The 25,649-nt window shown below is 43.6% G+C and overlaps 1 protein-coding gene across 1 annotated transcript in view; it reads right to left on the reverse strand.

Moving 5' to 3' along the window:
* VAT1 (vesicle amine transport 1) overlaps window positions 1-25,649 on the reverse strand; it is a 201,117-nt gene that overhangs the window by 42,135 nt on the left and 133,333 nt on the right. Inside the window, exon 3 of the mRNA XM_053699584.1 lies at window positions 24,869-25,039. Coding sequence (XP_053555559.1) covers window positions 24,869-25,039 — 171 coding nt within the window. The remainder of the gene's footprint in view (window positions 1-24,868; window positions 25,040-25,649) is intronic.

The following is a 25,649-nucleotide window of genomic DNA, read 5'->3' on the forward strand; positions in this document are numbered from 1 at the left end:
GAGATGAAATCTCCCCTTTGGAGATTAAGCTTTGAAGTCCAGAAGATATCCCTGGGAAACAATCTCTAATGCCCAGGGATCCTGGACGTCTCTTGCCCAAGCCTGGGCGAAGAGAGAAAGTCTGCCCCCTACTAGATCCGGTCCCTGATCGGGGGCTACTCCTTCATGCTGTCTTAGATTCGGCAGCAGGCTTTTTGGCCTGCTTCCCCTTGTTCCAAGCCTGGTTCGGTCTCCAGACTGGTTTGGACTGGGCGAAATTTCCCTCTTGTTTTGCATTAGAGGAAGCTGAAGCTGCACCACTCTTGAAGTTTCGAAATGAACGAAAATTATTCTGTTTAGTCCTTAATTTATTGGACCTATCCTGAGGAAGGGCGTGACCTTTTCCTCCAGTAATATCAGAAATGATCTCCTTCAGGCCCGGCCCGAATAGGGTCTGTCCTTTGAAGGGGATGTTAAGAAGCTTAGACTTTGAACGTCTGCTGACCAAGATTTAAGCCATAGCGCGCCAGAATGGCGAAACCTGAATTCTTAGCCGTTAGTTTGGTTAGATGAAAAACGGCGTCAGAAATAAAGGAATTAAGATGATATTTTAGACCGTATTAAAAGCTCTCAAGTTAGCTAACGGGGTCTCCACCTGTAGAGCCTCCTCAAGAGACTCGAACCAAAAATGCCGCTGCAGCAGTAACTGGGGCAATGCATGCAAGAGGCTGGAGAATAAAACCTTGGATGGATAAAAATTTTCTTAAGGAGACTGTTACGGTTACCCTTAGTCTCGCTGAGAGATGGACCGCTTAGTAGCCTGGATCCCTATTGCTAAAGAGGGGAGAAGCTGCTTTCCATAGTATTCTATATGAGTCTCGCAAATATAGAATAATCTCCCTTAGCTGCAGTACAGCTAGGATACCCTTCTGCCCACAAAAACGAGTCAACGCTGCGATTGAGGGTCAAACAAGAACTCAGGACTGGGATGCCCAGCCTGCTTTTTATTAAGGTTACATGCACACAGGGCACTCCCAGGGGGAGAGGGGGGGAAGCACAAAATCCCCCATCACACATTTAGATAGAGAGCACTGTCCTTTGACAGGCCACAATAGGATTACAGTACTTAAGATAACAAGTTCACAAGTTCATCTTATCAATTAGCAGTCTGGCTCCAGAGGTGATTAGACAATAGTTTCTAAAGCTGAAAAAAAAGAGTTAACTCTTTATGAAATGAAACTTGTTACAGTTTTCTTGGAGCCCTTCTTAGGCGCTGGCTTGCTGGTTCAGGCATTGCTGCTGGGAAATAAGCTCTTCACAACAAAATAACTAATGCTTCTGTAACATTGCTCCCTTTCTGTGGAACACTCTGGCAGACACGGTCTGACCCCTTTTCGGGGCAGACTAAGGCTGTCCAGACCGCTGGTTATGCGGGGCTGAGGTCGGTTTGTCTGGACAACCCGTCGGCGTTGCCATTCTGTTTCCCAGGTCTGTAAGTAATGGTGAAATTGAAGGTTTGCAACGATAAGCTCCAACGTAATAGCCTGCCGTTATCTCCAGAGACCCGGTTCAGCCACACCAACGGGTTATGGTCGGTGACCAGAGTGAACTCCTGACCATATAAATAGGGAGTCAATTTCTTTAATGCCCACACCAAAGCCAAACACTCCTTTTCGACCGCTGCATAGCTGACTTCGCGGGGCAGGAGCTTCCGGCTGATGTAGGCAACTGGATGCTCCCCTCCATCTTCGCCTACTTGGCTGAGGACGGCTCCCAGCCCGAACATGGAAGCATCTGTATGGACGATAAAACGTTTGTTAAGGGCTGGGGCCGCCAAGACAGGAGCGTTAATTAGAGCATTTTTGAGAGCCTGGAAAGCCGTTTCACAGTGGGGAGACCACAGGACCTGTCGAGGTAAGTTCTTCTTGGTCAAGTCAGTCAGGGGTTTGGCAAGTGTGCTGTAGTCTGGTACGAACCGTCTATAGTACCCTGCCGTGCCCAGGAAGGCTAGGACCTGAGTCTTAGTGATGGGGGTGGGCCAATTGGCGACAGCTTCTATTTTGGCCGGCTCTGGTCGCTGCTTTCCACACCCCACCCGGTGACCCAGGTACTGTACCTCGGCCATCCCAAAGTGGCATTTTTCTGGCTTCAGAGTCAGGCCAGCAGCCCGGATCTGATCCAGAACCATTCCCACATGAGCTAAGTGGTCCTCCCAGGACTCACTGTGGATCGCTATGTCGTCCAGGTAGGCGCAAGCAAAACTCTGGAAGCCATCCAGGAGCCTATCCACCAAGCACTGGAATGTAGCTGGGGCATTCTTCATCCCAAACGGCATTACCCTAAACTGATATAAGCCGAATGGGGTGACGAATGCCGACTTGGGGATAGCCTCCGGGGCCAGGGGAATCTGCCAGTAACCTTTGCAGAGGTCAATAGTGGTCAGGTAATTTCCCCTGGCTATACGATCGAGTAGCTCGTCTACCCTGGGCATAGGGTAAGCGTCCGTCACGGTATTTTCATTGAGCCTCCGATAGTCTACGCAGAACCGGGTGGTCCCATCTTTCTTGGGCACCAAGACAACTGGGGAGGCCCAGGGACTATCGGAGGGCTCAATTACCCTGAGCTGGAGCATCTCATCGATCTCCTTCTTCATTCCTGTCCTAACTGCTTCGGGGATTCGGTACGGAGCCTGGTGCAAGGGAGCTTGTCCCGGAGTATCTACCTGGTGGGTGGTTAAAGTAGTGTACCCTGGCTTCGGGGAGAAGGTGAGGTGTTTGGACTGGAGGAGTTGGTTGAGCTGCTCCCTTTCAGTGGGGCTAAGTCGGTCCCCTATCTGAACCTGCGCCACTATACCTGTGGGGAGGCTCTTTTCTAATAGGTCTGGAATGGGTAAACTGTCGGGGTCTTCCTGAGGGGAACAACATACGGCCGTCACGTTCTCTGGTCGCTCAAAATATTCCTTGAGCATGTTTACATGGAATGTCTTTCTAAGATTGTTGTCGTGGCAGCTAGCTATCACATAAGTGGTGTCTCCCCTTTTCTCTACGATCTGGTAGGGACCCTGCCAGGACGCCTGCAATTTGTCTGTCTTCACCGGCTTAAGTACTAACACCTTTTGTCCTATGGTGAAGATTCTCTTTCGGGCCCCCCGATCGTACCATACTTTCTGTCTTCTCTGGGCCAACTGGAGATTAGCCCGCACGGATTTGGCTAATTGCTCCATTCGGTCCCTGAGTTCCAGCACGTATGGCACAATTGGGACACCGTCAGCCTCCATCTCTCCCTCCCAGTGCTCCCGGATCAGGTTTAGGGGTCCCCGTACCTTTCTTCCGTAGAGCAACTCGAAGGGAGAGAACCCTGTCGTTTCCTGGGGCACCTCCCGATAAGCAAATAGGAGGTGCGGCAGGAAGCGTTCCCAGTCTCGGTATTCCTGAGTGAACGTCTTGAGCATTTGCTTGAGGGTCCCATTGAACCTCTCACACAGCCCGTTCGTCTGGGGGTGGTATGGGGAGCTTAGGAGGGACTTAATTTTGCAAACCTGCCAGAGTTGTTGGGTCAATTCAGCCGTAAATTGGGTGCCTCGGTCGGATAGGATTTCTTTTGGAAATCCTACCCGGGAGAACACCTGTACTAGTGCATTCGCTACCGTATCCGCTTGTATGTTGGATAGGGCGACAGCCTCTGGGTACCTGGTAGCGTAGTCCACTACGGTAAGAATGTATCGCTTACCGGAGGGACTAGGGGTAGCCAGTGGTCCCACTAGGTCAATAGCAACCCGGCTGAAGGGTTCCTCTACAATGGGCATATTTACTAGCTGGGCTTTAGGGTGATCGCCTCGCCTTCCTACTCGTTGACACACATCGCAGGTGTTACAGTAAGTTCTAACGTCAGCGTGCACCCCTGGCCAAAAGAACGTGTGAGTAATGCGGTGTAGGGTACGGGTAACGGCTAGGTGGCCTGCTAAGGGGATGTCGTGGCCTATTTTGAGGATTTCTTGACGGTATTTGTGGGGCACTACCAGCTGTCGCCTACGCTGTCCCCTTTTCTCTGTCCAGCGGTATAGTTTCCCTTTTTCCCATAAGAATGTTTCGTTATCTGCCCCGCCCCCTCCGGTCTCTGCTCGTTCCCGGTACTTTTGTAAGGTCGGGTCAGTCTTAGACTCTGCCTCGAAGGCATCTGGGGTGTCCCAGGGTATGGGGCCTAACCTGTCAGGCAAGGTCGGGGTAGGTCTTACCTGTGTCTCCCGCACTGGTGAGAGCTCTCGCTCCGTCCGGGCTTGGGCCCGTGTAGTCACTGGGTCCGCCTCGTTGTTGCATACTGGAGCATAGGCAGAAGTCATGGGGCCCAAATCGTTGCCCAGTAGTACTTCGGCAGGTAAATTATCCATTAGGCCCACGTTCACAGCCCCCTTTCCCGCTCCCCAATCAAGATGCACTTTAGCTGTTGGAATTTTGTACACATCCCCCCCCGCCACTCTAACGGCCACAGTCTGTCCGGATCGCTTGTGCTCTGGCACCAAATGACTCTGTACCAGCGTGATAGTAGCCCCTGTGTCTCGCAATCCCTCGGTAGATCGCCCCTCGAGCCATACCCTCTGCCGATGGTGCTGGCGGTTATCTGAGGCAGCATATACAGGGTCTGCCTCGTGAAGCGGCCCCACATATCCCTCCATAGGGGCCTCTTGGTTAACACAGAGGGCCCGGGCCGGACGATAGGACCCAGAGGGGTAATTGTAATTCCTGGGTGTCTGGTGCGTATTAAGGGGGCAGCTAGCCATGAAATGCCCTGGTTGCTTGCATCGGTGGCAAGTCGGTCTGGGACGCTCAGAGCTGTTATTGGGTGGTCCTGAGTGTCGGACGGGCCCTGTGGGCACCGGGGCTCGGAATTCAGCACGAGGGGGTGCACGGTAAACCTCTCTGGGTTCGACCCGTGCTGGAGCTCGGTAGTTCATGGGTTCGTGAAGACGGGAGTCATAATGTTCATCGGCCAATTTGGCTGCTTCTTCTAAGGTAGAAGGCCGCCTGTCTCGCAGCCATTCCTTCCCTTGCTGTTCCATGCCATTATAAAAATGTTCTAAGAGAAACAATTGTAAAATTTCCTCCCCAGTCACCGCTTTACTTCCGCTCAGCCAGTGATTTGCCGCTCTCCGCATTCGGTGCGCCCATTCCATATGGGTATCGTTAGGCTTCTTTTCCGTGCCCCGAAACTGTCGGCGATACGTGTCCGGAGTTACAGCGTACCGTCGCAACAGTGTCTCCTTAACTAGCTCATACTGTGTCACTTCCTCAGCACCCAGAGTACGAAAGGCTTCCAGGGCTCGCCCGGATAGTTTCCCAGACAATATCGTGGGCCACTCTCTGTTGGGAATCTGGTGCAGGGCACATTGCCTTTCGAAGTCCGCCAAATATTCATCAATCCCTGTCTCGCTCTCTAGGAAGGGTCGAAATGCCGCATAGGGTATCTTGGGCCTCCCAGCATTTTCGACAGGGATGATTACCTGCGGGGCTTCAGCATTGCGGTGTGCGTTCGCTAGGTTGAGTTCGTGGGCTCGAGTCTCTCGTATATCCTCGTCCGCCTCCGCCATCAACTGCTGTACCAATTCCATGGAGGGGTTCGGCCCGTATAATGAGAGCCTTTCCCGAACAATCCTGGTTTTTTCGTCACTAATCGTGGTCGGTGTTTCCGCCATTGTGAAGCTCTGATCCAGTTCGGTCAATTCTGCGATCAGCTCTCTCCTCGGCCGGTTGCTGGCGTACCCCCCTCTGCTTTCAAGTAAATCCTTTAGGGTTGTACGCTTCAATTTTTCGTAAGCGCTCTCCATCCGTTCTGTACCTCTCCTAGGAAATCCAGGAAAATCCCGCCGCTGCCGCCAAATGTTACGGTTACCCTTAGTCTCGCTGAGAGATGGACCGCTTAGTAGCCTGGATCCCTATTGCTAAAGAGGGGAGAAGCTGCTTTCCATAGTATTCTATATGAGTCTCGCAAATATAGAATAATCTCCCTTAGCTGCAGTACAGCTAGGATACCCTTCTGCCCACAAAAACGAGTCAACGCTGCGATTGAGGGTCAAACAAGAACTCAGGACTGGGATGCCCAGCCTGCTTTTTATTAAGGTTACATGCACACAGGGCACTCCCAGGGGGAGAGGGGGGGAAGCACAAAATCCCCCATCACACATTTAGATAGAGAGCACTGTCCTTTGACAGGCCACAATAGGATTACAGTACTTAAGATAACAAGTTTACAAGTTCATCTTATCAATTAGCAGTCTGGCTCCAGAGGTGATTAGACAATAGTTTCTAAAGCTGAAAAAAAAGAGTTAACTCTTTATGAAATGAAACTTGTTACAGTTTTCTTGGAGCCCTTCTTAGGCGCTGGCTTGCTGGTTCAGGCATTGCTGCTGGGAAATAAGCTCTTCACAACAAAATAACTAATGCTTCTGTAACAGAGACCCTCCAATTTTTTTATCCATAGGATCTAAGAAAGCACAACTGTCCTCGACGGGGATAGTTGTACGCTTAGCTAGGGTAGAAACAGCACCCTTCACCTTAGGGACTGTCTGCCACGAGTCCCGTATAGCGACATCTATGGGAAACATCTTTTTAAAAGCAGGAGGGGGAGAGAACTGAACACCTGGTCTATCCCATTCCTTAGTAATAAATTCCGAGAACCTCTTAGGGACTGGAAAAACATCAGTGTAAACAGGCACTGCAAAGTATCTGTCCATTTTACACAATTTCTCTGGAACTACAATGGGGTCACAGTCATCCAGAGTCGCTAAAACCTCTCTGAGCAATAAGCGGAGGTGTTCAAGCAAGGCTGTCATATCAGAATTGGACTGAAGTAACTTCTTCCCTGAATCTGAAGTCTCACCCTCAGATAGCAACTCCCTTGCTGGGGCTTCGGAGCATTGTGAGGGTATATCGGACATAGCTACTAAAGCGTCAGAAAGCTCTGTATTTGTTCTAGCCCCAGAGCTGTCTCTCTTTCCTTGTAACCCTGGCAGTTTGGACAATACCTCTGTGAGGGTATTAGTCATAACTGCCGCCATGTTTTGTAAGGTAAACGCATTGGACGCGCTAGATGTACTTGGCATCACTTGAGCGGGAGTTATAGGTTCTGACACGTGGGGAGAGCTAGATGGCATAACCTCCCTTTTGTCAGTCTGAGAAACCTCTGTTGATAAATCTTTAAATGCCATAATATGGTCTTTATAATTTATAGAAATTTCAGTACATTTGGTACACATTCTAAGAGGGGGTTCCACAATGGCTTCTAAACATATTGAACAAGGAGTTTCCTCTATGTCAGACATGTTTAACAGACTAGTAATTAAGCCAGCAAGCTTGGAAAACACTAATAAATGTTAAACAGCAATTAAACAAAAACGGTACTGTGCCTTTAAGAGAGAAAAAAAAAATATCACATAAACTGCAAAACAGTGTTAAAAAGTAGTAAACTCTTCGAAATTTTTACAGTGTGTATAAGGGACTAAAGCAGCATTGCACCCACTTGCAAATGGATGATTAACCCTTTAGGCCCCAAACCAGATTTGAAAAAAGTTAAAAAAACGTTAACAGTTAAACACCTTGCCACAGCTGTGATGTGGCTCCTACCTGCCCTCAAATACGATTTAGGGAAGAAATAAGCCCTCTATAGTGGTCCTCAGATGCCAAAAGACTCCTTTAGGGAAGCTGGATGTCTCAGTCTGAAGAACTGCGCACCTGGAGCGCGAAAATAGGCCCCTCCCACCACTCGATGTCAGAGGGCCTTAAGAAAATACTCCTAGGAGTATCTGACTAGCCATGTGGAAACTAGGCCCCAAAAAACAATTTATCACCCTCAGAGAAAAAAAAAAAACGTTCTTTCTATATAACATGTAAACGTTTTGCCACTAAGAAATATGAGTATTAACATGAATATTACCCTTTTTGTAAGCATGATCCCAGTCGTTAAATCACTGCATCAGGCTTACCTCAATTATACAAAGCTCTGTCAGCATTTTCTAGATCTTATCTCTCTAGAAATAAATATGCTGAACATACCTCAAAGCAGGTAATCTGCAAACCGTTCCCCCAACTGAAGTCTTTCCCATACTCTTCAGTTGCGTGAGAACAGCAATGGAGCTTAGTTACAAACCGCTAAGATCAACCTCCAGGCAGATTCTTCTTCTAATTTCTGCCTGGGAGTAAAACAGTACGACGCCGGTACCGTTTAAAAATAAACTCTTGATTGAAGGTAAAAACTGCACTAAGTCACCACATATCTCTAATACTTCCTATCTTGTCGAGAGTTGCAAGAGAATGACTGGGGGTGGCAGTTAGGGGAGGAGCTATATAGACAGCTCTGCTGAGGGTGTCCTCTTGCAACTTCCTGTTGGGAAGGAGAATATACCACAAGTAATGGATGAACCCATGGACTGGATACACCTTACAAGAGAAAAGACTTTCAGCACTTTGCCACAGTTCTGCTGTGGCTCCTACCTGCCCTTCAGAACAATTTGTGGGAAAAAAAAAACTTTTTACAGCCCTCAAACACGGCAGGAACCTCTGGAGAAGCAGTTGTGCAGTTTCTTTTCCTCTGAGACTTCTGAGGCACGAAAAAATTTATGTAAGAACTTACCTGATAAATTCATTTCTTTCATATTAGCAAGAGTCCATGAGCTAGTGACGTATGGGATATACATTCCTACCAGGAGGGGCAAAGTTTCCCAAACCTCAAAATGCCTATAAATACACCCCTCACCACACCCACAAATCAGTTTAATGAATAGCCAAGAAGTGGGGTGATAAGAAAAAAGTGCGAAAGCATAAAAAAAAAAATAAGGAATTGGAATAATTGTGCTTTATACTAAAAAATCATAACCACCACAAAAAAGGGTGGGCCTCATGGACTCTTGCTAATATGAAAGAAATGAATTTATCAGGTAAGTTCTTAAATAAATTAGGTTCTCTTTCATGTAATTAGCAAGAGTCCATGAGCTAGTGACGTATGGGATAATAAATACCCAAGATGTGGAACTTCCACGCAAGAGTCACTAGAGAGGGAGGGATAAAATAAAGACAGACAGCCAATTCCGCTGAAAATAATCCACACCCCAAAATAAAGTTTAAATCTTATAATGAAAAAAACTGAAATTATAAGCAGAAGAATCAAACTGAAACAGCTGCCTGAAGTACTTTTCTACCAAAAACTGCTTCAGAAGAAGAAAACACATCAAAATGGTAGAATTTAGTAAAAGTATGCAAAGAAGACCAAGTTGCTGCTTTGCAAATCTGATCAACCGAAGCTTCATTCCTAAATGCCCAGGAAGTAGAAACTGACCTAGTAGAATGAGCTGTAATCTTTTGAGGCGGAGTTTTACCTGACTCAATATAAGCATGATGAATCAAAGACTTTAACCAAGACACCAAAGAAATGGCAGAGGCCTTCTGACCTATACATTCCTACCAGGAGGGGCAAAGTTTCCCAAACCTCAAAATGCCTATAAATACACCGCTCACCACACACACAATTCAGTTTAACGAATAGCCAAGAAGTGGGGTGATAAAAAAGTGCGAAAGCATATAAAATAAGGAATTGGAATAATTGTGCTTTATACAAAATCATAACCACCACAAAAAAGGGCGGGCCTCATGGACTCTTGCTAATATGAAAGAAATGAATTTATCAGGTAAGTTCTTACATAAATTATGTTTTCTTTCATGTAATTAGCAAGAGTCCATGAGCTAGTGGCGTATGGGATAATGATTACCCAAGATGTGGATCTTTCCACACAAGAGTCACTAGAGAGGGAGGGATAAAATAAAGACAGCCAATTCCTGCTGAAAATAATCCACACCCAAAATAAAGTTTAATGAAAAACATAAGCAGAAGATTCAAACTGAAACCGCTGCCTGAAGTACTTTTCTACCAAAAACTGCTTCAGAAGAAGAAAATACATCAAAATGGTAGAATTTAGTAAAAGTATGCAAAGAGGACCAAGTTGCTGCTTTGCAAATCTGATCAACCGAAGCTTCATTCCTAAATGCCCAGGAAGTAGAAACTGACCTAGTAGAATGAGCTGTAATCTTTTGAGGCGGAGTTTTACCTGACTCAATATAAGCATGATGAATCAAAGACTTTAACCAAGACACCAAAGAAATGGCAGAGGCCTTCTGACCTTTCCTGGAACCGGAAAAGATAACAAATAGACTAGAAGTCTTTCGGAAATCTTTAGTAGCTTCAACATAATATTTCAAAGCTCTAACTACATCCAAAGAATGTAACAATCTTTCCTTAGAATTCTTAGGATTAGGACACAATGAAGGAACCACAATTTCTCTATTAATGTTAAAATTCACAACTTTATGTAAAAAGTCCGCAACACCGCCTTATCCTGATGAAAAATCAGAAAAGGAGATTCACAAGAAAGAGCAGATAACTCTGAAACTCTTCTAGCAGAAGAGATGGCCAAAAAGAACAACACTTTCCAAGAAAGTAATTTAATATCCAGAGAATGCATAGGTTCAAACGGAGGAGCTTGTAAAGCCCCCAGAACCAAATTCAAACTCCAAGGAGGAGAGATTGACTTATTGACAGGTTTTATACGAACCAAAGCCTGTACAAAACAATGAATATCAGGAAGATTAAAGATTAAACGGCACAGAAAGAGCAGAGATTTTGTCCTTTCAAGGAACTTGCAGACAAACCTTTATCCAGACCATCCTGAAGAAACTGTAAAATTCTAGGAATTCTAAAAGAATGCCAGGAAAATTGATGAGAAGAACACCAAGAAATGTAAGTCTTCCAGACTTGATAATATATCTTCCTAGACACAGATTTACGAGCCTGTAACATAGTATTAATTACGGAGTCAAAGAAACCTCTATGACTGAGTATCAAGCGTTCAATCTCCATACCTTCAAATTTAATGATTTGAGATCCTGATGGAAAAAAGGGACCTTGAGATAGGAGGTCTGGTCTTAACGGAAGAGTCCAAGGTTGGCAAGTAGCCATCCGAACAAGATCCGCATACCAAAACCTGTGAGGCCATGCTGGAGCCACCAGCAGAACAAACTAACGCTCTTTTAGAATCTTGGAGATCACTCTTTGAAGAACTAGAGGCGGAAAGATAGGCAGGATGATGCTTCCAAGGAAGTGACAATGCATCCACTGCCTCCGCCTGAGGATCCCTGGATCTGGACAGATACCTGGGAAGTTTAGATGAGAGGCCATCAAATCTATTTCTGGAAGTCCCCAGATTTGAACAATCTGAAGAAATACCTCTGGGTGAAGAAACCATTCGCCCGGATGTAACGTCTGGCGACTGAGATAATCCGCTTCCCAATTGTCTATACCTGGGATGTGAACCGCAGAAATTAGACAGGAGCTGGATCCTGCCCATGCAAGTATCCAAGATACTTCTTTCATAGCCAGAGGACTGTGAGTCCCCCCTTGATTGACATATGCCACGGTTGTGACATTGTCCGTATGAAAACAAATGAACGATTCTCTCTTCAGAAGAGGCCACCACTGAAGAGCTCTAAAAATCGCACGGAGTTCCAAAATGTTGATTGGTAATCTCGCCTCCTGAGATTCCCAAACCCCCTGCACTGTCAGACCCCCATACGGCTCCCCAACCTGTCAGACTCGCATCTGTTGAGATCACAGTCCAGGTTGGAAGAACAAAAGAAGCCCCTTGAACTAAACGATGGTGATCTGTCCACCACGTCAGAGAGTGTCGTACAATCGGATTTAAAGATATTAACTGTGATATCTTTGTATAATCCCTGCACCACTGGTTCAGCATACAGAGCTGAAGAGGTCGCATGTGAAAACGAGCAAAGGGGATCGCGTCCGATGCAGCAGTCAAAAGACCTAGAATTTCCATGCATAAGGCTACCAAAGGGAATGATTGAGATTGAAGGTTTCGACAAGCTGAAACCAATTTCAGACGTCTCTTGTCCGTCAGAGACAAAGTCATGGACACTGAATCTATTTGGAAACCTAAAAAGGTTACCCTTGTCTGAGGAATCAATGAACTCTTTGGTAAATTGATCCTCCAACCATGTTCTTGAAGAAACGACACAAGTCGATTCGTATGAAATTCTGCTAAATGTGAAGACTGAGCAAGTACCAAGATATCGTCCAAATAAGGAAATACCACAATACCCTGTTCTCTGATTAGATAGAAGGGCACCGAGAACATTTGAAAAAATCCTTGGAGCTGTTGCTAGGCCGAACGGCAGAGCCACAAACTGGTAATGCTTGTCTAGAAAAGAGAATCTCAGAAACTGATGGTGATCTGGATGAATCGGAATATGCAGATATGCATCCTGTAAATCTATTGTGGACATATAATGCCCTTGCTGAACAAAAGGCAGAATAGTCCTTATAGTTACCATTTTGAATGTTGGTATCCTTACATAACGATTCAATATTTTTAAATCCAGAACTGGTCTGAAGGAATTCTCCTTCTTTGGTACAATGAAGAGATTTGAGTAAAACCCCAGACCCTGTTCCAGAACTGGAACTGGCATAATTACTCCAGCCAACTCTAGATCTGAAACACATTTCAGAAATGCTTGAGCCTTCACTGGATTTATTGGGATGCAAGAAAGAAAAAATCTTCTTGCAGGAGGCCTTACCTTGAAACCTATTCTGTACCCTTGTGAAACAATGTTCTGAATCCAAAGACCGTGAATCGAATTGATCCAAATTTCTTTGAAAAATCGTAATCTGCCCCCTACCAGCTGTGCTGGAATGAGGGCCGCACCTTCATGTGGACTTGGGAGCTGGCTTTGGCTTTCTGAAAAGCTTGGATTTATTCCAGACTGGAGATGGTTTCCAAACAGAAACCGTTCCTTTAGGGGGAAGGATCAGGCTTCTGTTCCTTATTCTGACGAAAGGAACAAAAACTATTAGCAGCCCTATATTTACCTTTAGATTTTTTATCTTGAGGTAAAAAAAGTTCCTTTCCCCCAGTAACAGTTGAAATAATAGAATCCAACTGGGAACCAACTTGGAAAGAAAGGGAAAGCAAAGTTGACTTAGAAGACATATCTGCATTCCAAGTTTTAAGCCATAAAGCTCTTCTAGCTAAAATAGCTAAAGACATATACCTGTTTCAACCCTAATGATATCAAAGATGGCATCACAAATAAAGTTATTAGCATGTTTAAGTTTAACAATGCTATGAGTATTATGATCTGACACTTGTTGTGCCAAAGCCTCCAACCAAAAAGTGGAAGCTGCCGCAACATCAGCCAAAGAAATAGCAGGCCTAAGGAGATTACCTGAACATAAATAAGCTTTCCTTAGAAAGGATTCAATTTTCCTATCTAAAGAATCCTTAAAGGAAGTACTATCTGCCGTAGGAATAGTAGTACGTTTAGCAAGAGTAGAGATAGCCCCATTAACTTTAGGGATTTTGTCCCAAAACTCTAATCTATCAGATGGCACAGGATACAATTTCTTAAACCTTTTAGGAGTAAATGAATTACCCAGATTATTCCATTCCCTAGAAATTACTTCAGAAATAGCATCAGGGACAGGAAAAACTTCCGGAATAACTAAAGGAGGTTTAAAACCCGAATTTAAACGCTTAGTAGATTTAGTATCAAGAGGACTAGAATCCTCCATTTCTAATGCGATTAAAATTTCTTTAAGTAAACGAATAAATTCCATTTTAAATAAATATGAAGATTTATCAGTGTCAATATCTGAGACAGAATCCTCTGAACCAGAAAAATCATCATCATCAGAAACAGACAAATCAGAATGATGATGTTCATTTAAAAATTAATCTGAAAAATGTGAAGTTTTAAAAGACCTTTTACGTTTACTGGAAGGAGGAATAACAGACATAGCCTTCCTAATAGATTTAGAAACAAAATCTATATTAACAGGAACATCCTGAGTATTAGATGTTGATGGAACAGCAACAGGTAATGGAATATTACTAATGGAAATACTATCTGCATTAGCAAGCTTATCATGACATTCATCACAAACTACAGCCGGAGGAACAGTTAGCACAAGTTAACAGCAAATACACTTAACTTTGGTAGAACCAGCATCAGACAGCGTTTTTCCAGAAGTAGCTTCTGATCCAGGGTCAATCTGAGACATCTTGCAATATGTAAGAGAAAAAACAACATATAAAGCAAAATCTATCAAATTCCTTAAAAGACAGTTTCAGGAATGGGAAAAAATGCCAATGAACAAGCCTCTAGCAACCAGAAGCAAATGAAAAATGAGACTGAAATGTGAAAAAAAAGGTGGAGACAAAAATGACGCCCACATTTTTTAGCGCCAAAAAAGACGCCCACATTATTGGTGCCTAAATGCTTTTGGCGCCAAGAATGACGCCACATCTGGTGACACCGACATTTTTTGCGCAAAACGTCAAAAAAATTACGTAAACACGAACAACTTCCGGCGACAAGTATGATGCCGGAAATGACAAAGAAATTTTTTGCGCCAAAAAAGTCTGCGCCAAGAATGACGCAATAAAATGAAGCATTTTCAGCCCCCACGAGCCTAACAGCCCACAGGGAAAAAAGGCAATTTTAAGGTAAGAAAAAAAAATGTTTTATTCATATGCATTATCCCAAATAATGAAACTAACTGACTGAAAAAAGGAATATTGATCATCCTGAATCAAGGCAAATAAATGTTTAAACACATATTTAGAACTTTATATAAAAGTGCCCAACCATAGCTTAGAGAGTGTCACAAAAAATAAGACTCTTACCCCAGGACACTCATCTACATATAGTAGATAGCCAAACCAGTACTGAAACTGTAATCAGTAGAGGTCATGGTATATAAGAGTATATCGTCGATCTGAAAAGGGAGGTAAGAGATGAATCTCTACGACCGATAACAGAGAACCTATGAAATAGATCCTGTAGAAGGAGACAATTGAATTCAAATAGGCAATACTCTCTTCACATCCCTCTGACATTCACTGCACGCTGAGAGGAAAACCGGGCTCCAGCCTGCTGCGAAGCGCATATCAACGTAGAATCTAGCACAAACTTACTTCACCACCTCCACGGGAGGCAAAGTTTGTAAAACTGATTTGTGGGTGTGGTGAGGGGTGTATTTATAGGCATTTTGAGGTTTGGGAAACTTTGCCCCTCCTGGTAGGAATGTATATCCCATACGTCACTAGCTCATGGACTCTTGCTAATTACATGAAATAGGCCCCTCCCAGACAAACACTAGAGTGTCTCTAAATTAACCATGTGGGTTAGAAAACTCAAAAACAAGCCACAATTACCCCTTTAGTCCCTTCAAAAAAACGTTATAATTGCATCATTCACTGAATAAACAAAAACGTTTTTACCAAACAGTGTCACCAGTAACTAATGAGCCCTTCATGCAAGCTGAAATTCCTATCCAAGTGTCTGAATACAGCATACCCTTCCCTCATGGGGATATTATTGCCAGCCTTTTCTAGAAATAACATAGTCTGTCTAGAAAAAAAAAAAATAGACTGAACATACCTTAACGCAGTTTAGCCTGCAAACTGTTCCCCTGTACTCTTCAGCCCTAGTGAGAACAGCAGTGGATCTTAGTTACAAAATGCTAAAGATCATCATACTCCTTGCAGAAATCTTCATCCCTTTTCTGCCAGAGAGTAAATAGTACACACCGGTACCATTTAAAAATAAACCTTTGCTTGAGAAAATAAAAACCTAACGTTTGTCACCACACTCCTCTTTGCCCTTCCTAGCAGTTAAGCAGGCAGAGAGAATGACTGGGGGTGGAGCTAAGGGGGCGAGCTATATAGGCAGCTCTGCTGTGGGTGCTCTCTCTGCCACTTCCTGTAGGGGAGGAGAATATCCCACAAGTAAGGATGAATCCGTGGACTCGATACATCTTACAAGAGAAAAATTGTTTGTGTCCCTTTAATCTGAGAAGGCAATGCTTAAAAATCAGGGGGAAATTCAAACTTCCTCCATGAGATGTACACTGGAGCGGGGCAAGTCCCCTGAGCATGTAGTACAGGTGGAGCGTTAGTAATCCTCTCTGCTGGAGGACAAACCTGAACAATTTTGCAAAGTAAAACACTGTTTGCTCAATCAGCCTGTTCCTTCAGAGGAAGGATCTGCAGATATTAGTCCTCCGTGGGGACAGTTCCGGATTGCTCCATATTACATAAGTCTAGGAGTCACTATGTCACTAAGTAAACGGCACTAATCTTGAATAAAATGTCTGCTCAAGTATTTAGCTTGATAAAAAGTATGCAAATATATACAGACACTATATATTGGCACAGAAATAGCAAGTATTCGCTATAACATAAGTAAATGTACTAACGTATTTGAAGTTTGCCATATTTAACGCAGTGTGCAACTGCCCCCCCCCGAACCAAAAAGGAGGCAGAAAGCACAAATTACAAACATCAAAGAACCTTCAATAGTTTCCAACAGATGGTGCTCTAGATTAACTTGCCTCTAAAAATGGGCGAATTAAGTCAGGCACAAGGTCCAACGTACACACCTCAGTAGCTTTTAATAGTTTAACATTGCTTTACCTCACCTCATTTACTGAAGTACTTCTATGTTGTTGTAAGCTTGCAGTCGGATCATCTAGCCCAGTGTGTACACATGTAAGCTTGCAGTCGGATCTAGCCTTGTGTGTACACATGTAAGCTCTCAACAAACAAAGGCCGGTCCAGCACTTCAGGCCACTGCACGCAAAACCAAGGTCACCACAACAGCCTTAAATGGAACTTCAAAAAGGATGGCAGCAAATGGTGGATAACAGGATTTATTTAGCACACAAACATAGCAACGTTTCGGGAATACCTTCCTTAATCATGCAGTAAAACATAATGGTACACAGCCCCATTATATACCAAACCGCCACAAGAGGGCAGTAAGGCTATATTTACAATCTTAACCTTTTAAAATCTTAAACAAGTGCACATAAGGGATGCTATGAGACCTTACAAGAGGGCAGTAAGGATAAATTTAAGATTTTAGAGGTGAAAGGGTTAAAATTGTAAACAAGTGCACATAAGGGATGCTATGAGACCTTACACTGAGCAGCAGTCAGACAAGGGCAAATTAAACAAATATCAAAATATAACTTGTCAGCAAACTAATAAAGCAACAAAAACATAATTTATGCTTACCTGATAAATTCCTTTCTCCTGTAGTGTAGTCAGTCCACGGGTCATCCATTACTTATGGGATATTAACTCCTCCCCAACAGGAAGTGCAAAAGGATCACCCAAGCAGAGCTGCTATATAGCTCCTCCCCTCTACGTCACACCCAGTCATTCGACCGAAAACCAAACGAGAAAGGAGAAACTATAGGGTGCAGTGGTGACTGGAGTATAATTTAAAATTTAGACCTGCCATAAAAAACAGGGCGGGCCGTGGACTGACTACACTACAGGAGAAAGGAATTTATCAGGTAAGCATAAATTATGTTTTCTCCTGTTAAGTGTAGTCAGTCCACGGGTTATCCATTACTTATGGGATACCAATACCAAAGCTAAAGTACACGGATGACGGGAGGGACAGGCAGGATCTTTATACGGAAGGAACCACTGCCTGAAGAACCTCTCTCCCAAAACAGCCTCCGAAGAAGCAAAAGTCAAATTTGGAAAAAGTATGAAGAGAAGACCAAGTTGCAGCCTTGCAAATGTGTTCAGAGGCCTCATTCTTAAAGGCCCAAGTGGAAGCCACAGCTCTAGTAGAATGAGCTGTAATCCTTTCAGGAGGTTGCTGTCCAGCAGTCTCATAGGCTAAACGTATTATGCTACGAAGCCAAAAAGAGAGAGGTAGCAGATGCTTTTTGACCTCTCCTCTGTCCAGAATAAACGACAAACAGGGAAGAAGTTTGGCGAAAATCTTTAGTTGCCTGTAAATAAAATTTCAGGGCACGGACTACGTCTAGATTGTGCAGAAGTCGTTCCTTCTTTGAAGAAGGGTGAGGGCACAATGATGGAACAACAATCTCTTGATTGATATTCTTGTTAGTGACTACCTTAGGTAAGAACCCAGGTTTAGTACGCAGAACTACCTTATCTGAATGAAAAACCAGATAAGGAGAATCACAATGTAAGGCTGATAACTCTGAGACTCTACGAGCCGAGGAAATAGCCATTAAAAACAGAACTTTCCAAGATAACAGCTTGATATCAATGGAATGAAGGGGTTCAAACGGAACACCCTGTAAAACATTAAGAACTAAGTTTAAGCTCCACGGTGGAGCTACAGTCTTAAACACAGGCTTAATCCTAGCCAAAGCCTGATAAAAAGCCTGAACGTCTGGAACTTCTGATAGAAGTTTGTGTAAAAGGATGGACAGAGCAGAGATCTGTCCCTTTAAAGAACTTGCAGATAAACCCTTTTCTAAACCTTCTTGTAGAAAAGACAATATCCTAGGAATCCTAACCTTACTCCATGAGTAACTCTTGGATTCGCACCAGTGTAAGTATTAACGCCATATCTTATGGTAAATTTTCCTGGTAACAGGTTTCCTAGCCTGTATTAAGGTATCAATTACTGACTCCGAAAATCCACGCTTTGATAAAATCAAGCGTTCAATTTCCATGCAGTCAGCTTCAGAGAAATTAGATTTTGATGTTTGAAAGGACCCTGAATTAGAAGGTCCCGTATCAGAGGCAGAGACCAAGGTGGACAGGATGACATGTCCACTAGATCTGCATACCAGGTCCTGCGTGGCCACGCAGGCGCTGTTAGAATCACCGATGCTTTCTCCTGTTTGATCCTGGCAATCAAAACGAAGAAGCATCGGGAAGGGTGGAAACACATAAGCCATCCTGAAGGTCCAAGGTGCTGTCAAAGCATCTATCAGGACCGCTCCCGGGTCCCTGGACCCGTAACAAGGAAGCTTGGCGTTCTGGCGAGACGCCATGAGATCCATATCTGGTTTGCCCCAACGTCGAAGTATTTGGGCAAAGACCTCCGGGTGAAGTTCCCACTCCCCCGGATGAAAAGTCTGGCGACTTAGGAAATCCGCCTCCCAGTTCTCCACGCCTGGGATGTGGATCGCTGACAGGTGGCAAGAGTGAGACTCTGCCCAGCGAATTATCTTTGATACTTCAATCATCGCTAGGGAACTCCTTGTCCCTCCCTGATGGTTGATGTAAGCCACAGTCGTGATGTTGTCCGACTGAAACCTGATGAACCTCAGAGTTGCTAACTGAGGCCAAGCCAGAAGGGCATTGAGAACTGCTCTCAATTCCAGAATGTTTATTGGAAGGAGACTCTCCTCTTGAGTCCATGATCCCTGAGCCTTCAGGGAATTCCAGACAGCGCCCCAACCTAGTAGGCTGGCGTCTGTTGTTACAATTGTCCAGTCTGGCCTGCTGAAGGGCATCCCCCTGGACAGATGTGGCCGAGAAAGCCACCATAGAAGAGAATCTCTGGTCTCTTGATCCAGATTCAGCATAGGGGATAAATCTGAGTAATCCCCATTCCACTGACTTAGCATGCACAATTGCAGCGGTCTGAGCTGCAGGCGTGCAAAAGGAACTATGTCCATTGCCGCTACCATTAAGCCGATTACCTCCATGCATTGAGCCACTGACGGGTGTTGAATGGAATGAAGGACACGGCAAGCATTTAGAAGCTTTGTTAACCTGTCCTCTGTCAGGTAAATTTTCATTTCTACAGAATCTATAAAAGAGTCCCCAAGAAGGGAACTCTTGTGAGTGGTAAGAGAGAACTCTTCTCCTCGTTCACTTTCCACCCATGCGACCTTAGAAATGCCAGTACTAACTCTGTATGAGACTTGGCAGTTTGGAAGCTTGACGCTTGTATCAGAATGTCGTCTAGGTACGGAGCTACCGAAATTCCTTGCGGTCTTAGTACCGCCAGAAGAGAGCCCAGAACCTTTGTAAAGATTCTTGGAGCCGTAGCCAACCCGAAGGGTAGAGCTACAAACTGGTAATGCCTGTCTAGGAAGGCAAACCTTAGATACCGGTAATGTTCTTTGTGAATCGGTATGTGAAGGTAAGCATCCTTTAAATCCACTGTGGTCATGTACTGACCTCTGGATCATGGGTAAGATTGTCCGAATAGTTTCCATCTTGAACGATGGAACTCTTAGGAATTTGTTTAGGATCTTTAAATCCAATATTGGTCTGAAGGTTCCCTCTTTTTTGGGAACCACAAACAGATTTGAGTAAAACCCTTGTCCGTGTTTTCCGACCGCGGAACTGGGTGGATCACTCCCATTAGTAAAAGGTCTTGTACACAGCGTAGAAACGTCTTTCTTTATCTGGTTTGTTGACAACCTTGAAAGGTGAAATCTCCCTTGTGGAGGAGAAGCTTTGAAGTCCAGAAGATATCCCTGAGATATGATCTCCAACGCCCAGGGATCCTGGACATCTCTTGCCCAAGCCTGGGCGAAGAGAGAGAGTCTGCCCCCCACTAGATCCATTTCCGGATCGGGGGCCCTCACTTCATGCTGTCTTAGGGGCAGCAGCAGGTTTTCTGGCCTGCTTGCCCTTGTTCCAGGTCTGGTTAGGTTTCCAGCCTTGTCTGTAGCGAGCAACAGCTCCTTCCTGTTTTGGAGCAGAGGAAGTTGATGCTGCTCCTGCCTTGAAGTTACGAAAGGCACGATAATTAGACTGTCTAGCCCTTGGTTTGGCTCTGTCTTGAGGCAGGGCATGGCCTTTACCTCCCGTAATATCAGCGATAATTTCTTTCAAACCGGGCCCGAATAATGTCTGCCCCTTGAAAGGTATGTTAAGTAATTTAGATTTAGAAGTTACATCAGCTGACCAGGATTTTAGCCACAGCGCTCTGCGCGCCTGAATGGCGAATCCGGAATTCTTAGCCGTAAGTTTAGTTAAATGTACTACGGCATCAGAAATAAATGAATTAGCTAGCTTAAGGGTTTTAAGCTTGTGTGTAATCTCATCTAATGGAGCTGAGTCAAGGGTCTCTTCCAGAGACTCAAACCAAAATGCTGCCGCAGCCGTGACAGGCGCAATGCATGCAAGGGGTTGCAATATAAAACCTTGTTGAACAAACATTTTCTTAAGGTAACCCTCTAACTTTTTATCCATTGGATCTGAAAAGGCACAGCTATCCTCCACCGGAATAGTGGTACGCTTAGCTAAAGTAGAAACTGCTCCCTCCACCTTAGGGACCGTTTGCCATAAGTCCCGTGTGGTGGCGTCTATTGGAAACATTTTTCTGAATATAGGAGGGGGTGAGAAAGGCACACCGGGTCTATCCCACTCCTTAGTAACAATTTCAGTAAGTCTTAGGTATAGGAAAAACGTCAGTACTCGTCGGTACCGCAAAATATTTATCCAACCTACACATTTTCTCTGGGATTGCAACTGTGTTACAATCATTCAGAGCCGCTAACACCTCCCCTAGTAATACACAGAGGTTTTCCAGCTTAAACTTAAAATTTGAAATGTCTGAATCCAGTTTATTTGGATCAGATCAGTCGCCCGCAGAATGAAGCTCTCCGTCCTCACGTTCTGCAAATTGTGACGCAGTATCAGACATGGCCCTAGCATTATCAGCGCACTCTGTTCTCACCCCAGAGTGATCTCGTTTACCCCTAAGTTCTGGCAATTTAGACAAAACTTCAGTCATAACATTAGCCATGTCTTGTAAAGTGATTTGTAATGGCCGCCCTGATGTACTTGGCGTTACAATATCACGCGCCTCCTGAGCGGGAGATGCAGGTACTGACACGTGAGGCAAGTTAGTCGGCATAACTTCCCCCTCGTTGTCTGGTGAATGTTGCTTAACATGTACAGATTGGCTTTTATTTAAAGTAGCATCAATGCAATTAGTACATAAATTTCTATTGGGCTCCACCTTGGCTTTTGAACATATTGCACAAAGAGATTCCTCTGTGTCAGACATGTTTAAACAAACTAGCAATTAGACTAGCAAGCTTGGAAATACTTTTCAACTAAATTTACAAGCAATATGCAAAACGTTACTGTGCCTTTAAGAAGCACACAGTTGAATAACAATGAACCGGATTAGTTATAGAAACCAAATTTTCACAGTAAATGCATAAATTTAGCAAAGGATTGCACTCATTAGCAATGGATGATTAACCCTTAATATCAGAAAAAACGGATAACAATTGAAAATAAAAGCGTTTTTATCACAGTCAAAGCACAGTCTCACAGGTCTGCTGTGAGTGATTACCTCCCTCAAAACTAGTTTTGAAGACCCCTGAGCTCTGTAGAGACGTCCTAGATCATGCAGGGAGAAGAAGGCAGACTGTGACTGAATTTCTAATGCGTAGTAAAAGCGCCAAAATAGGCCCCTCCCACTCACAATACAACAGTGAGGGAAGCTCAGTAAACTGTTTTAATTCAAAACAAACGACAGCCATGTGGAAAATAACGCCCAAAACAATTTTTCACCAAGTACCTCAGATAATTAAACGATTTAACATGCCAGCAAACGTTTAAAATCTAATTTATGAAATGTCATTAAAAGCCTGCTGCTAGTCGCTCACACTGCAAGTTAGGCTAAAAGTTATATGCATACAGTATTTTCCCAGTGAAGTGCCATTCCCCAGAAATACTTAAGTGTAAACATACATACATATCAGCCTGATACCAGTTGCTACTACTGCATTTAAGGCTGTACTTACATTATATCGGTATTAGCAGTATTTTCTCAGTCAATTCCATTCCTTAGAAAATATACTGCAACATACCTCTTTGCAGGTGAACCTGCCCGCTGTCCCCTGTTCTGAGGTTACCTCACTCCTCAGAATGGCCGAGAACAGCAAATGGATCTTAGTTACGTCCGCTAAGATCATACACAAAACTCAGGTAGATTCTTCTTCAAATGCTGCCTGAGAAGAAAACAACACACTCCGGTGCCGTTTAAAATAACAAACTTTTGATTGAAGATATAAAAACTAAGTTTAATCACCACAATCCTCTCACACATCCTATCTATTATTTGGGTGCAAGAGAATGACTGGGTGTGACGTAGAGGGGAGGAGCTATATAGCAGCTCTGCTTGGGTGATCCTCTTGCACTTCCTGTTGGGGAGGAGTTAATATCCCATAAGTAATGGATGACCCGTGGACTGACTACACTTAACAGGAGAATAAAGGAATACAATAGTAAAAAAAAACCAAAAAAAAAAAAACTTCATAAAAATAATGAAAGATCCCAATCCCTATTCATACCCTCAGTTTCCATAGTGTCTAGTTCATATATCCAGAAACACTCCCTCTTTTTATATTATTTACAGATACAGGGCAAAGCACTGGGTTCCAAAGTCGCTCCTAATTATGCCAACTTGTTAATGAACACGTTTGAAGTAAGATTTGTTTTTCCTAATGTAGATTTCATTTGGTGTGGCACCTGGTGGTGGCGCTACATCGATGTCTTCTTCGGAATATGGTTGAGCAATGTTGGAACCCTGATTGCATTGGTTAATGATTTGAATAGTTCCACTTCTCACTATGAGTTTAAACTTCAAATGAGGAGATCTGGTATTTCTTGACAGTAGGGTTATCAAATTGGGTAACTCATTAAAAGGTGGATCTCTTTAGGAAATCTGACCGCAATAGCATTTTACACTTTGACAGTGCTCACCCCCTAGCCAATTACTCAGGATTTGTAGAATTGTGACTGACGAGACTGTTTGATATTAGACTTAGGGAAATGAGAGATAAATTTGTAGAAAGAGGCTATCCGCTGACCATGGTTGAAAATGAGATGAATTTGGTCTCAGCGGTCCCTAGAGACCCTTTTGGGTCCTAAGAAGGATTCTGTGACTAAATATAATAGTCAACAGATGGTCTTTGAGTTTAACTCCCAAAGCTATGTAATTCATAATATTAAAAAACATTGGGGTATTCTAGCCAAATGCAACCCTGATGTGATTGAATTTGCAGATGTACCTATGCCGGCCTTTAAAACGGGGATATAACATTCATCAAAAATTGATTAGAGCTGATCTCGATTACCCTGCTATTTGTGATAAACAAAAAGGTATTTAACCAGTAAAAACAGTGGGTGCTTTCCATGTCTTGGATGCTCCTGTTGTAGGAACATGATTAATGGTTCGGCTTTTTTCCATCCTAGATCTGGTAAAAAGTATTCTATCAAGGGGTACCATACCTGCAATACTCAATATGTGATCTATTTGGTTAAGTGTCCTTGTGGGCAGGGCTATGATGGGGAGACTACTAGGCCCATTAGGGAAAGGATAATTGAACATAAAAGCAATGTGAGGACTAATATGTTCACCCCTGTATCCTGCCGTTTTTCCAAAATGGCACATGCTGTTAACCAGCTCAGATTTCAAATTATTGAAAGAGGGGGTGATAGAGACTTCCTGCTAAAACAGAGGGAGTGTTTCTGGATGTATGAACTAGGCACTATGGAACCTGAGGGTATGAATAGGGATTTGGATATTTCAGTATTTTTATCAAGTTTTTTCTATAACTATTATACAGTATTCCTGTTTTTGTTGCTTTATTAGTTTGCTGACATGTTATATTTTGATATTATGTTTCATTTGCCCTTGTCCGACTGCTGCTCAGTGTAAGGTCTCATAGCATCCCTTATGTGCACTTGCTTACAATTTTAACCGTTTCACCTCTAAAATCTTAAATATATCCTTACTGTCCTCTTGTGGCAGTTAGGATTTATTTAGCACACATAGCAGCGACGTTTCGGGAATACCTTCCCTTAATTATGCAGTAAAACATAATGGTACACAGCACCCTTATATACCCGTTATCCACCATTTGCTGCCATCCTTTTTGAAGTTCCATACACATGTAAACTTGCAGTCGGATCTAGCCGTGTGTACACGGGTAAGCGGGCAGCATTTTTCCTAAGCATTTGCTAAATCTCATGGACCGAGGTAAGAAATTTGTTATTTTAAACCAAAAACTGTACCTTTTGGCGAGACTTTTTTAAGCTCATCCACATAATCTGTTGTCCTATAGTCTATGGGATGGGTCACACCATTTTCCTTTAGACTTTCGTGTTTTGCTGCTGATGCAGTTCCAAATATGGTCACATTTTCCACAGTTTTACATAGTTGTGTTGCTGCAGTCCCAACACCACCTAGAGAAAGAGGGGGGAAAAAAAAAAAGTTATGTGCAACAGTCGGCATTAAACCATGGTAACGTTTATAAAATGGTTTTGAAAACAAATGGCTAGTGACACTCAAACCCAAGTCACCCTTGGAGAAAGTGAAAAGCACAATTTAGATTTATTTTACAGCAAAATAATGAATGTATATTGCAATAATGAAACATTTTACGAGTCACTGAAATATAAACTTAAATAAATATAAACACTCCTTTTAAACATAGCACCACATGCGTGTTTGTAAACAAATGGTGAGGCCACGTTTTCATTTTTGCAGTAGAAATATCCAAAGCACTCAGATCTAATGAACTCCCAAAAAAGAATGTATAGGTAGTCTGTTGCTTAATCTAATAAAAAGCTGTTGTGTACAAGAATCAGATATCTGTTCTATAAATTCCTGGAATTCACATATTCCCTGTGTGTGGGAGGAAAATGCATTGTGCATTTAACAGACAGCTAACGACCCAAGTTATTATTGTATGCCTGCAAAACATTCATAAAAAAGTACTTCCTGACTTGGGAACAAGTCACTAGTGGACTACAAAGACCTTAATGAACCATGGCACCTGACAAAACTCAATTT

This window comes from Bombina bombina, chromosome 1 (genome assembly GCF_027579735.1).
Source record: "Bombina bombina isolate aBomBom1 chromosome 1, aBomBom1.pri, whole genome shotgun sequence".
NCBI lineage: Eukaryota > Metazoa > Chordata > Amphibia > Anura > Bombinatoridae > Bombina > Bombina bombina.